At 47.1% G+C, this 14,697-nt stretch overlaps 1 protein-coding gene across 1 annotated transcript in view; it reads right to left on the reverse strand.

The window, feature by feature from the left end:
• Positions 1–13,594: 13,594 nt before the first annotated feature.
• The window catches only part of PCID2 (PCI domain-containing protein 2), a 39,601-nt gene continuing 38,498 nt past the window's right edge, over positions 13,595–14,697 (reverse strand). Inside the window, exon 15 of the mRNA XM_089546224.1 lies at positions 13,595–13,752. Coding sequence (XP_089402350.1) covers positions 13,663–13,752 — 90 coding nt within the window. The 3' untranslated portion in view covers positions 13,595–13,662. The remainder of the gene's footprint in view (positions 13,753–14,697) is intronic.

Raw genomic sequence — 14,697 nt, forward strand, 5'->3', positions numbered from 1 at the left:
AGTGTCCAGAGAACCCGTAGTCATGTTATGGTGGACTTGGTAGCCCGGGCAACACTGGGATGCTGCAAGGAGTGCTCCAAGAGCAGAAGAGCTTTGGCACGTTTCGTGGCAAGTGTTGTCATGCGGAATGTTGATGCATTTGCCTACTGTGGAAAGCTTGTAAATAGTGTAACATGTGATAATTTATAACACAACGTGCAACATGTTGGTTACAAAAAGTGTGCAGGAATTTTCTTATTTGTCAAAAGGGAAGTGAAGCAGTTATTGAAAACTGTTGATGCTGCAGAACTTTGGAAATTGTGAAGTGATCTGTGGTGAAAATATGCGAGTGGACCTCGGGCCACCGTTGTGCATTGCTGTTAACATAGTTGGTTAAGAGCACAATGCAAGTACAGTCAACGACTGGATTTTTGGACTCTCTAGGGACTGCGAAAATGTCCCAAAATTCGGGCAGTCTAGAATATCAAATTTTCATGAACTCCTGGTGACTATATCTCGCTGCAAGTTTTAAGGAGAAAGCCTTTAATGCCTCATCGTTGTCAGCAGAGGTGTCACGGTTTTGACGGGTGTCCACCGAGATGTGTGAGACAGTTACTGTAATTTCCTTTCGTCAAATGCAATTTTCAGTTTCTTTATTACGGCCCCTCTTTCTCTTTCTTCTTTCACTCCCACTTCCTCCCTTCCTGTACGGTGCAGTTTTATGCATGGATGATGGGCGGTGTTGTCCCATAGGTGTCTTGCTTGTCATAAAAACACCAGTTGTGAAGGTTTTACGATCTAGAAGTTGGGGCCGCAATGCATTTTGTCGCAGTTACGCTTGCCTTGCTTTGAAAAGCACCACCATTTTCTTCCGCTCGCCGTCTCTGTGAAGCCCTACGCCTACTACGCACTTCGCTGTTACCTCTTCCCGGTGTTTGGGTTGAAAGACTCAGTACAGATGAGTTCCGCGAACTGCGACTACTGTTAATGTTTGTCCGGTGGACGATATGCAAGAATGGCACGAATTTGAAACCACGCAGTCGTGATGTGCGGACCCGTGGAGAATATCAGCACCGCCATTTAAGAGGCTCTCTTTCAGCTTGAATTTCATTTTGTTTGTTAAAGTTTTCAGTCTCTCTTGCAGTTTGAAATACGAGGTCAAAGTATACGGCAACCTGCGCATTGACGGCGAGTGTGAACGAGGTCCTAAAAATCAAGCAGTGAGTTACGATGCGTCAACCAAAATTTCAGGTGTTGTTATACCCTGGCGGCCATGTCGCAGTGCCACGAAAAAGTCTGAATAATCAGGCTGGTCTGAAAAATCGGGGATCCGAATTTTTCGATCGCCGACTGTGCTGGTAAGAATGGACTGGAGATCTTGACGAGTGCTAAAAAGGCAATCACAAAGGATGGGGCTTTGAGGGAGTGCAGGTATACTGTAAGCAATGTGCTGCATTAGCTTTAGTTTCTCAGTGAATTCGCTTCCAGTGCTTTCTTCTGAAAATAGCTGACCTTTCCGTGGCCCCCAGCCCTTCACAAGTTTATCTTTTAGCTGTGGAACCAAAGTTCCTGCTTTAAATTCAGCTGCAATGTTCACTGCACGGACTGTCGATAGTTCTTTGATGATGTGCACCCAAAGTAAAAGCTGTCACATGCCTTCCTTCAGACCACGGTGTACAGTGGCTTGTGATGTGTGGATCACAGCTTGGAAGCTTTTTCTGCATTCTAGTCTTAATGGAGGCGTCACTACTGCTCAGTGCACTTCACATGCAAAGTATATATGTAAAGTAAGCTTCCATCTGCATTCTGTTGAAAACGTTATCAAATGTTCAGAGATAGCATTAGGTGAGACAGAAACAAGTTATTCTGCTTCACTAGCAGACAGCTGTTTGTCAAGATAATTCCCATTCATGTTTTACTTTTTCTGCTCAGAAAAAGGCAGTTCATGCCTGTGCTTCTTTCCTGGAAGGAGGTTTCCTGTTTTTATCTTCCCATTATTTAAATGGAGTGCCTTGTCAGTGTCAGGTGATCATCTGCTTCGGCTGCACATTATGTTGAATGGGAAAGGAGCTGTGCTTTCTTTAGTGCACTTTTTATTCCATATATATGGACTGATATATGTTCTGGAACAGCATGTAAAATGTAAGATTGTTTTTACTCCTGCGTGGAAAGGTCATTTTTTTTTGCAGTGTGCGTAGCTGTGCTTTCATTGTAAGGCTGCCTGCACGTAAATGCTGCGGTTGCAAAACTGAACTATGCACCACTGGAACTGTTACAGAGTTGGTGGTAGAAACATGCGTTGTGTACAAATAAAGCTGGAATCTGATAATATGCCATATACAGCATTTTCTTTTCCTTTCCTCTGTCTCGGGCATAAGCTTTGGAGACAGGTACAGGAGGGAGAGCATGCAAGCCTGTGAAGACCTAACATATGTTCGCGAACATTTACCAGTTAGAGTATAGAGACTGCAATTTCTATTTTTCAGACAAAATATGTTATATCTCATGTTTATCCACCAGCATGAAAGGCCATCATGTTAAGCTCCCTGGGGGTTTTGTGTTTTATTGCACTTGAAGAGCATGTTTCAGTGTTGTTCTGTGCTTTGTGTACAAGCGTTGCAGCATGTTATATGTTGCAAGAAAGTGACTGACAGGCAGGATGAGAATCCTGTCCTCTGCCATTAATGGTGAATATCACGAAGATGGTAATGTGCACTAAGAAGCTGTGTGCCGCTTAGGATGTCACCCTAGCTGCCCTGAACCATTGGCGAGGTTGCAAATGCATGCTGTGCAAGACGGGCACCTGTTTTCTGGCCTTGTCCATTTTGTGATTGTTAGGACGTTTCTGTTCTTGTGAGCAGTGCATGAGCAACAGCACTTGTATACAGCTCACACTGCTGCATCTACCTGCAGCAATGGCATGGTTGTGGTGAACGAAGACCCTCAGAGTTTGGTTTGGTTTATGGGGTTTAACGTCCCAAAGCTACTCAGGCTATGAGGGACGCCGTAGTGGAGGGCTGCGGATAATTCTGACCACTTGAGGTTCTTTAACGCGCATTGCCATTGCACAGTACATGGGCCTCTAGCATTTCACTTCCTTCGAAATGCGGCCGCCACGGCCAGGATTCAACCTGTGTCTTTCGGGTCAGCAGCCGAGCACCATAACCACTGAGCCACCATGTCCAAGTTTTGACGCCAACTGCCGACTCTTGAAAACAAATTGTAGTTAGTCTGCATGCTTCCGTTTCTGCTCAATCAGAGTTCTTGAAGTGCTCTCTAGCATTTTATTCTCATGGTGCCACAGATGTATTCATTGCCACCAGTCAGCCACACCCCATGGTACAGCAGAGTGCTGGCTGTAGCCCACGGTTCAAGACAACTCGCACAAGAATAGCATGTCATCCTTCATGAAATGGAAGCAGCTCCAAAAATAATTGTAAAAGAAGAAAGGTGTCTGGGGAACAATCAAACTTGGTAAGGGGCTGGGTGTTTTGATTGAAAACCAGTTTAAGCAGGGGTATGCGAATGGTATTTTTTCAAGATCGAATATGAGCATAGTCTAGCTCTGGTACCAAATAGAATACAAATAGTGTAGCTAAAAACCAAATTGAATACAAGTCAAAAAGCGAATGAAATCTGATATGAAAAAGTACAGTTGTGCCTCGTTAATACAACCCCCGTAGATATGGACGACTCAAATTGACAATTTTTCTGGGGACGAAACTTTTTCAATGTATTTACGCTGCATTATTATGGAAACTCACTGTCTGGACAATGGACAAGGGGAAAACGCACAGAGCACATTGGGGCCTGTGTGTTTTTGTCGCATTAATATAGACAGTGATAACGACAAAATCTCTACTGCTCCAACCAGATATTTCATTTTCTGCGTTTTGATTGCACGACATCGGCTTAATGCTTTAGAAAAGCGAAAATAGCTGCCTGATGGCACTTCTCTCTTCCGGTTTCATGCTTTACAGAGCGAAGTTGAGGAGTTGACGCACCTTACCATTTGCCTTACTGCATGAATGGCCGAAAAGGAAATATTTTCTGCAGTGACTTGTGCTGTGCACAAAGCTCTCAGCCAACTGAGTCGTGGTGTCATGGAATGTGACCAGTTGTAGGAGTTATGTCATCGAGCCACTAGACACCATCAAACATGTCATACACAGATCACTATCGGCACACAAGCTGCACCACATAACTTCAAGGATAATGACGAACAGGATAATGGGCTTGCAGCTCCCAGAACTGTGTCTAATTTGAACTTCACTGACTATTACTATGCGCAGGAGCAGACCCTAAACATAGCGTTTATTTTTTAATATTTTTTCTTCGTGTATGTTATTGCGGACGATTCGCTTTATGGACAATTTTGCTTGGGAGCCAAAGTGTCCATATTAATGAGGCATGACTGTACCCATATGATTATTCACTGCTTGTGTGAATATTCATACAAAATGAATATTCATCCGAAACAGTGAAGCACTAACAATGGCGCTGCAACTCGTGGAGTTAAAGCTGTAGCTATCGAAAGCTTCGACAGTGATCTCTACTAAGGACATTGCAGCACAAACCAAGTACATTAACTCCATAACCATCATGTTTTGCGCATAGGGAAATTACTTTTTTCTATACTGACGACGACGGCAAACAAAATAGTGTAAAATCTTTGCTGATGAGAGGGACAACGGTTCAAGCCGTGCCACATGATTCTGGGCATAAAGGGAAGCTTTGCTGAACCTGGCTATACCATGCCGCATCACAGTCTTGGAGGCTACATATTTGAACATCATGAACGATATTGCACTAATGGATAAATGGATGCACAAATCAATTGCGGCAGTATGCTGTGCAGCGTATCTACTATTCGAAACTATTCCAAAATTGAGACTGTATTCAATTCGTTTCGAATAATTTTGAACATATACTATTTGATTCGTTCAGTTAATTGAATAGAAGGATATTGGCCTCAATATTTGCAATTTTTGAATATTCGCCTTCCTCTAATAAGCACAATAACTGGCACAACTACTACTTTCATGCTAACCGCACACAAGGCCTCAGGAACTCTTTCAGTGTGTAAGGAGTAGGCTGATGATGCTCGGGCAGTGGTAGCTGTAGTGCTGTGTCAGATTCATCCTTATCAATGCCTAATGCAAGCTGGCTCGCCCACGCATCACAAATTGCACTGCTTGGACGGCCAGGTTTCCACGCAAAGGTGCTCTGGAAGGGAGCCAACATGTAACCAGTAGCAGGTAGGCTAAGCAGCTCAGAAATTGGAGTAACGACTGCCATTAAAGTGTCTCAAGTTTCCAGCCTGGTTTGATTGGACACTATGGTACTAAGCAATCTGTATAGTGTTAAAGACAGAGTTAACCACTCAGTACTGTAGCAATAAAAGAGCTGAGAGATAAAAATGTGGCTAATTTGTTGCAGCAGGCAATGTGCAAAATGCCCTAATCAACAAGTATGTACCACAAAGTAGCATACTACTGTTCAACCTTGTTATAACGAAGTTGAAGGGACCTGGCGATTACTTCGTTATAGCCCGTGTTGACCGAGCTTCCAAGAGGAACAGCCATTCCTTCGTTATATCCATTATTTCATCATAAACCGTTTCATTATAACGAGGTCCGAATGAATTTAGTTCATGCAACTACAGTCGGCCCTTGCTAATTCAACTGCTCGCTTAGTTGGATTAAGGCTTTGGCCACCTTAGCATCAAGTGTATTAGAATGACTCCTGTCAATTCAAATGTTGAATAATTTGAAAAAATGTTTGGTCTCATTCAAGTTGGAGTTTTTGAGAATAAATTATTTACAGTTGCAGTGAGTCCGCCGTAGTAGTAGTAATAGTAGTATAGTAAAGAACTTTATTAAGGACACAAATTAAGCGTCCGGCAGGTCGGCAGCATGACATATCAAGGCTAGTTGGTCCTACAGTGACCAGGCATGCCAGGAGACAGGTGCAGGGTGGAGATAGTGTGGGGATTGTATGGCAGTGGGACAGAGGAGAAGGCAGTGTTCAAGATTAGCGTACAGGGCGTGAGGGGTCAGCTCGCATATGGTAAAGGAAAATACGCCGGGGTGGTGAGGGCACTCGTCTGAACATTTTGAAGTAGTACTCTGGTTTGAGGGATAGTGAGGTTGGGGTGGGCGCCGAAAGACAGGTAAAATCTTCTCTTAGCCACGTGTAGTGTTCTTTCAAGGTGATTTTAAATATGCCTCATCACTCGTTGGTGGGCTGACCCAGGGGATCAGCGGAGTCCGGTTATGGAAGTTGCGGGCGATCTGATTACACAGCTTATTTCCGGCAATCCCTGAATGACCAAGGATCCATTTCTGTGTGACAGTGGCTGGGCATAGGACGGGAAGAGCTTCATAGGGATTGTCTTGAAGGGGTAGTGCGGTTTTGGATGGAGCGGAGAGCAGCCTGCGGCCTGTGAGTCGGTGTTGATACTGTGGTTGTTTGTGGTGGGGATTTGCTTGAATGGCATGTATGATGGGCATGATTTTTAGTGTGGTTGAGCTGGGAGGGTTGCTATAAGGTCCACATGTGATGTGTATGGGAGACGAGGGAAGAGATGACATACACGCCAGTGCCAGTGTCTGGGCGGTCTGCATATGCCACCATGAGAGTAGAGAAAGGGGGGTTGCAGTGGGTAGCCTGAGCCTGGGACAACCGTCATGAAGTCCTAGCTGCATGTACCAGGGAATGGATGCAATGCAGCGGTTAGAAGGTAGTGCTAGGGCAGGTATGTGGAAAGGAAGACTGGCATGAGATATTCCAGCCTCCTGCAGAATCCAGCGACCCTGATGGATGCCAGAAAAGCGGGCATGCTGGAGCTTCCCATGGAGGTTGATGAGAGCAGGGAGAGGCAGGCAAAGGCCTCTGTCACAGAGACACTGGTTGAACCAGTGAACTGAGAGATGCATTGCAGGTTTATGTAGGGTGTTGAGTGCAGAGAAGAGTTTGGTGAGGTGTCGCTTCGCAAGTGTAGGGTAAGGTATGTAATAATGGATTTTGTTTCAAGGCTAAGGCACGTGCTAGTTGCATGGCATGCGACTCACTTAGCCCAGCATGATGTCCGACTACCCGCCGAACCAACTGAGTGACTTGATGGCATGTATTGAAGGCTTGCTGAATGGCCAGCGTGCTCTTTATCGTGTGAGGGTGCATGCTGTTGGGACTGGGGCATCCCAACGCTGCAACCACTGTTGAGCCTGGGCCTCCGAGCCAAGAAACGGTCGAGGCGACGGTGAGTCAAGGGACTTTTATGTATAATATGTACAAGGGCTTTTACGTGGTAGATACAAGGGCCAAGAGCACCATGGGCTAGCACAAAGAAAAAGGGCGGCCTCGGCGGCGAGCGTAGCTCCGGCGTGATGGCTCTTCTGCTGCCCGTATGCTGCGCGGGTTCAGCGCAGCTCTGTTTTTATAGCCGCCGGTGTCAGTTGTGCTAGCCCGTGGTGCTCTTGGCCCTTGTATCTACCATGTAAAAGCCCTTGTACATACTGTACATAAAAGTCCTTTGACTCACCGTCGCCTCGACCGTTTCTTGGCTCGGAGGCCCAGGCCCAACAGTGGTGGCAGCGGTGGGATACCAAAGTCCCAACAATGCCAAGAACCCAGCATGTATTGACTCGGGGTATCGGTTGGTCATTGCTGTGAAGCGAGATGAGTGACCGGGTGGACCGTTGATATTGTGTGTACATGAGGAGAAGCGGTTCGAATTTTTCTGGAGCTGGTTGAAGTCCAGTCTAAAAGGAGATGAGGTCAAGACCTTGCTGCAGAGTGCTCTCCACATCTCTGGGGGACACGCTGGTGCACCAGATTGTGATTTCATCGGCGTAGAAAATACGATGCAGAGTGGGAATCGAGGTGAGCTGTCTAGCTAGGGCAGTCATGCCGAGGATGAAGAGGGTTAAAGAATAAGCAACCGGTGGACAAAGAATAACTGAATTTAATATTGGCTAAAAGAGAGCTTACAAGAAGGTTCGATGAGTACAAGGTTCGTTTTGCGACTGACGCTTTCGTGGTTACCTCATCGCTCCCTTGGTCTCAGCCGCCAGACACCTCCCCTCTCGCCACTCGAGGGCTCCGGTGTTGAGCGACGCTCTCCAGGGAGAGGCGGCTGGTGTGGTGCAGCGGGATGAGGGGCTTTTCTGCCCTATTCAGCTCCTCCGATGTCAGTGGTCTGGATTCACTTCTTTGGCGTCTTGTTCACGCGACAAATCACAGCACCCAGGCGGTCACTCTTGTCAAGCGTGAGAAGGAAATGAAATGTTGTATTTCCGTCAAGGCATCTGCAACCGGTGTAGTTGCGGCAGTGGGTAGTGCCTTTGTTTCCCTTCTTTGCTCCAGCTCCGCCTCGGTGAATGTAGGCGCGATTCCGCTTTGAGGCCAGTGGCATTCCTCCATGCAGATCCATCATGGACCCGTCCACCAAAGCTCGTTCCCTGACAGCTTCTGTGCGGGTAGACCGCGGGTAAGGAGATCTGCAGGATTCTCCCTTCCTGGGCAATGCCTCCAAGTAAATTCTCCAGTCATTCTCTGAATATCGACCACGCGGTTGCGTACAAACTGCTGCCAGCAATCGGCGTTCTCGTGAATCCAATGTAATGCGATGGTTGAGTCTGTCCACATATAAACATTCTGGGGAGTTTCTTCTAGCTGGTTGAGAATGTAGCGGCCCAATCGCGCAGCCAGCAGGCATGCCATTAGCTCCAGTCTTGCTAGGGTAAGCTCCTTAATTGGAGCGACCTTAGATTTGCTAATTAGAATTGTCACACTACCATCCTCGCCATCTGTCAACAGGTAGGCGACCGCTCCATAGGCAACTGGGCTCGCATCCGCAAAAATGTGCAGACTGGTCGCTTTGTCTCTGCCGGCCTTTACCTTGTAGTATCACGGCACTTTGACCTCCGGGAGGTAAGACAGTTGATCAACCCAATTTGACCACTCTGCTGCAATTCCTTCGAGCAAGGCATCATCCCATTCAATGTTCAGGCGCCAAAGCTGTTTAAATAGTACCTTCGCTCGTACGAAGAAAGGGGATAGCCACCCCAGGGGATCATAAATCCGTGCGGTAGTTTGTAGGACGGATCGTTTGGTGGGTGGTTTTGTCATGGAGATTCTATCGGTGCAGGGGCAGAATGTTAACATGTCGGTACTTGGTTACCACATGAGTCCTAACACCTTCAATACTCCTGATAGGTAACCCAGCGGCTTGGCTCCCTTCGAGTCTTGTAGAAATCTCTGATACAGCTGTTCACTATTCGATGCCCATTTGTGCAGCTGCATCGAGGCCGCTCCGAAAATTGCGTTTGACTCATTGTACAGATTCAGTGCGGCCTGTTCGTTTTCGGTTCCCATCAGTATGTCGATGACGTAAAGGCTACATTGCAGCCGATTTGCAGTAGTCAGGAACTGTTGCTCTATACTCTTTAAGTGATCTTGGAGAGTGGCAGAGAGCAAGAACGGACTGGCAGTCGTCCCGAATGGAACTCGTTTCATGCACCACGTCAGGATTGGTGGAAGTGGGCCACCTAGCTCAGGGATCGTTTCATATCACAAGAAACGCAGGGCGTCTCTATCCTCAGGTCTTACTGAGATCTGTAAGAATGCCTGCTCGATATCCGCTAAAAGAGCTATTTTATGTCTGCAGAAGTTTAGCAACATGCCCACAAGGTCGGCTGTTAAATTTGGACCACTTTCCAGGTTGTCATTCAGAGATTTTGCTGACCTGTTGTGAGACAAGGCGTCAAAAACAACACGCAGCTTGTGGACGTCGCGGTTTGCTGGCTGATGTGACATGTGATATAGTGTTTGCGCCACTGTCGTTCGCTTCGACGGACTCCACCATATCCACTGCGCTGTACTGTCTTATGGCCGCATGATAATCACTCAGCAGATCTGGAGATTTCTGTAGGCATCTTATCAGCTGGTGTAGGCGTCTAAGAGTAACCTCTTTGTTATCCTCCAAAGCCGCAACAGGCTTCCATGGAAGGGCTACCTCATAACGACCTTCCTTCAGCTGTACCGTGTCCTAACAAAACTCCACAACAGCATTTGTTCCGTTCTTTTGCTCCTTGTCATTTATCCCTATGGATTCTAATGTCCACCATTTTGTAAATGTGTCAGTTGTGCTTCTTTCTGAGACAGATGTTCTCAGGACGACCGTTTGCATGCAATGAAGCCCTTCGTCTATGCCTTGAACTGGTCGTTGAATGGTCCAACCAACAGCGATTTCTAGAGGCCCGTGTACTGTGCGATGTCAGTGCACGTTAAAGAACCCCAGGTGGTCGAAGTTTCCGGAGCCCTCCACTACGGCGTCTCTCATAGCCTTAGTCGCTTTGGGACGTTAAACCCATAAACCAATCCAAAACAAATAGCGGTTTCAATTACTCTCAGTTTTCCGTCGATCTTTGTGGATCGGCCGGTTGTTAGCTCCCAAATGTGACTAGACCCTATGAGAAGCGCAATATCTTTAGGCCCTCCGTCGTGGCTAAAATCGGTGGGTTCATAGCTGAGCGTTCTTAGCCTGTCCGTCAGTGTTACGGGTGGTGCTGGGATATGCTGATCGCAAATGATGTCTGTCTCCAGAACCTCCAGTTCACAAGTTTTCCCCTTTTTAGTTTTTACCTTCACCATTACTCGCTTAAACAGTTTTTCTTCTTGGTGACCGCCAGAGACACCAACGGTTAGCATTTTTTCCAAGAGAAATCTGCATCCTAGTCTTCTCGATGCTTTAGATGTTAGGTACGAGCGTTGGCTTCTACCGTCGAAAAGGACTCGCAGTTGTGTCCAGGTGTTTTGGCCACCACAGTTCACTGTCGCCGTTTGAAGTAAGATGGTCCTCATGGGAGCGGATTCGGATCCTGATGCTGACGTTTTGAGGCTAACCTGTACGTTTGTGACTCCATTAGCTGCTTCCTTTTTGCGAGTTACCGAGTACGATGGGTCACATGTTGCGGTAGCGTGTCTCTTCCCGCACTTCATGCATTTTATGTACACATTATGTTTCGAGCGATGCACTTTTTGTGTACATTTAAAGCATCTTCCTGCCACTTGTAGAAGTTGCTTCTTTTCCTCTATGCTTTTTTGTGCATCACATTCGTGCGTCTGATGCTGGTCAGCCTTACAAAAGAAACAAGTTTCCTTTGTTACATTTTGGTGCAAGGTTGCAGTGGTTGAAAAGGGTTTATTCGATTTTTTGGACGATGGCTTTGTTTGATGTTTTCGGCTGGCTTTACAGCTTTTCGTCATATCCATGCTCCTTAATGCAGCCAGATTTTCTCGACTTTCCACTTCGATTTTCAGAAAGGAAAGAAAGCATGAAAAAGACGTCACAGTACCTTTTTCAGTTTCGTTCGAACTTTCCGAAGCGTCGTTGGTCGTTGAATCCTTGCTTTCGTCCAAGGAGGTAGTTGTTTCGATGGCGCACTGACGGCTGTAGTCGAGAAGGATGTCCGTTGGTAATGCTCGTTGCACAACTGGCATCAGAAGTGAGCTGTATGAATCCTGCTTTTGGTCCAGTGTCTCCAAGCCCTTGATGCGCGCAGCCAGCGTATCGTACAGGCGGCGAAGCCCGCGTACGTCTTCCGAAGAGCAAACTGGTCGTACATCAGTTAGCTTCTTCATGTGCTCTTGGATCAGGAGAGGAGCTGTTCGTTGCCAAAGCGCTTCTTCAGGAGCTCTACAACGTCGCTGTAGCATCGTGCAGTGGGTGGAAGTCCAGCGAGTGCAGCGGCGGCGTCACCTGTGACCAAAGCCTTCAGGTAGTGGAACTCGTCGACAGATGACAGTTCTTCGTTTTTGTCAACGACTTATTCGAATACTTCCCAGAAGGGCTGCCAGTCGTGTCGCCATCCGCTGAACCTCGTGAGCTCCAGCTTTGGCAGCTTGACCCTGATATTCGAGGTTGTCATTGTCTGGGCGCCGTTATTCTCGCGCCGAGTCGTTGGTGGAGTTCCAGTCAGTGGATTTCCAGTGGAAATACACTGTTGCTGCTTTGCCGAGACGGTTACGATGCGATCATTGTATTCAAAAATCTGCTCGTACTTCGTCTCGGCCTGCTCATCATCCAGTGACTCCTGGAATTGACTGTTTGCAGCGTTGAGCTCAGCATGGAGAGACGTTAGTCGAGCGTGCAAGATACTAGCATCGCTCTGCGTTAGCTGTTCTAGGCACTTGAGGCATTCATTTGTAAGTTTCGTTACTTGAGTGCGCAATACCTTTCGTTTTTTGCAGAGGCGCTCCATCGTTGAACCAATATCGTTGTGGATCACCGGAAGTACTTCAGATAACCAGAGGATGAGACAACTTCATGCAGCAGCGTTGGGTAGACTACTACTTCTCCGTTGCGATGAAAGGCCACAATAAAGCGAATATCCAGGGTTCGTTGTTCAGAATTTCATCTCTTCATTTCCCGTCCCACGTTTTGGCTCCAAGTATATTTTTTGTTGTTAATACGCTGACGTTTGGCGAAGAACAAGCAACCGGTGAACAAAGAATACCTGAATTTAATACTGGCTTAAAAGAGAGCTTACAAAAAGGTTCGATGAGTATAAGGTTCGTTTTGCGACTGAAGCTTTCGTGGTTGTCTTGTCGCTCCCCCCCGACCCCCGACCCCGACCGACCCCCCCCCCCCCCCCCCCCCGCCCCGGTCTCAGCTGCCAGACACCTCCCCACTCGAGGGCTCTGGTGTTGAGCGACACGCAGGGGGACGGGGAGCACCCTCCTCGAAGGGTGCAGATGGTCGTAAATAAGTCCAAATGTTTCCGCAAAAGCGGGGAATTGGTCTTCGTGGTCGATGCACGAAAAACTGTCGTTCTATGAAACGTAATGTTTACAACACCACGTGTTAGGCTAAATGGGTCAGTGAGGGTGTCTTGTACAGCCGAGCCTATTTATAACGACCGCAATTAAAATGAACATTCGCTTATAATGAACGAAGGCGGTGCTGCCAACAAAATATCCATTAGGGCAACAGCATTGCATGTCTGATATACTATGAACAACTGCGGTTGCGCACCTCGGTTACAGCGAACAAGGAGGTGCTGTAAACTCGACCCCGCAGTGAGAAACCACTGCTTCTTGGAGGAATGGACAGAGATGAGCGTGTCCTAGCCTCTATGTCAAAGCAAGAACGATAAAACTAAATAACAAATACAGGCTGTATGAAATGCCGAGAAAACTTTTTGCCAGATGAGGGCGTCAAAAATGCATGCCATGAAAGGCGACACCTAGCCCTTGTGCCGAGTGCAGTAAGCTTCGTGTTAGCGGCTTTCAGTGCATAAGCATAAACGCCAGCAACCAACTGGTGGTCACAGTGTCTAATAGGGAAAACTCACAGGGTGCAGAGCTTTGGAAGCTACACTCTCGTATGCTACATGCACGACAGAAAGGTCTGAATGCTCCACGATTCTTTTCTATTTATTCGACGAGTGTGCCACTAGGGTGAAGTTTAGAGGGGGCGTTGGGACATGAGGTGACTCTCTTACTCCCTTTTATAAAAACGGAGTGCACTGGAGGACAGCTTAGTCCCTTTTTACTACTTTCTGCTCAGAGTGAAGTCCAGGCAGACAGTTCAAGCAAGTGCTCCAAGACATGTGGTGGAACTTGTTTCATTGTGTCTCCATTTATACAGCGTGGCGCAACAAAGGTGGCAAAGGTGTTTCAAGTCAGGCTGGACAGTCGGGGGAAGGCACTCTGCTTGCTCACAACGAGCTTCTGGTGCTGGAGCGAAATGTAGCCCTTGATCTTGCCCTGCACAGAGGTAAAGGATAGTAAACACTGCCTGTAGCTGCTATGCTTATTACTATACATAAACTATCCTATAATGAAACATGCATAACAGCCTGTGCCTGTATCTTCATGAGGCTACGCAACGGCAGGCACAAGCCAGCCACTTGCAATGCATGAGCGATGAAATTCACACCTGGTCACAGCAGCAGTTGCCCAGTTAAGTTGGCCTCTGTCTTCTGTAGCTGAAGCACTTACTGGACTGGTCGCAAGAGGCTATCTCGGAGAAGACCAAAATGCAGTGGCCTTAGAACACTCCAAAAATAATAGAACTCATGTGAATTAATCGGCTAATGCATCCAAGAGCGAGGGCTTTGTTCTGTCCTAAGCAAACAGATGCGACAGAGACAGCAATGCAAAAGATCCTTATTTGAAGGCAGCGATGCACCAATGAGTATGTACACACTATAGTCCCCTGCTGCAATCACTAGTTTCCGCTTAAAACATAGGATGCATTTCTAACCCTGTGCATCTTCAATGTCACATTATCACGGAAAAACCAACTCCTTTTGCAACAACGATTTGTTTCGGTGTGTCCATTTCCAAGGAGCTTCTACAGATGGTGCCAGCTGCTCCAGTGAGGGAGCGAAAAAAACCGTGCAGCTTGTAGCGTGTGAGGCAGCCGTCCTGTGGCCGAACTATTGCTGGAGTGACACAGCAACAGAGGCTGCAGCCCTTTGCCTTTCCTCACACTGCCGTGAAAAGCTGTTGCTGGGTGTAATGATGGCACATTGGGGCACAAAATTCTCTCCACGTAGCACTTGGCTTCAAGACAAAACAAACCACTGGGTGTGCATTAGGCATAAAATAATGGCTGTCTACATTCAGCATGTGGCAGGTGGTGGCCACGATACGAATGCCTACGTTCTATGCTTAGAATTGAAAAGAATTCTTTGCGGCGAAAAGAAT

Source organism: Amblyomma mixtum, chromosome 5 (assembly GCF_055824585.1).
Source record: "Amblyomma mixtum isolate Tamu chromosome 5, ASM5582458v1, whole genome shotgun sequence".
Classification (NCBI taxonomy): domain Eukaryota; kingdom Metazoa; phylum Arthropoda; class Arachnida; order Ixodida; family Ixodidae; genus Amblyomma; species Amblyomma mixtum.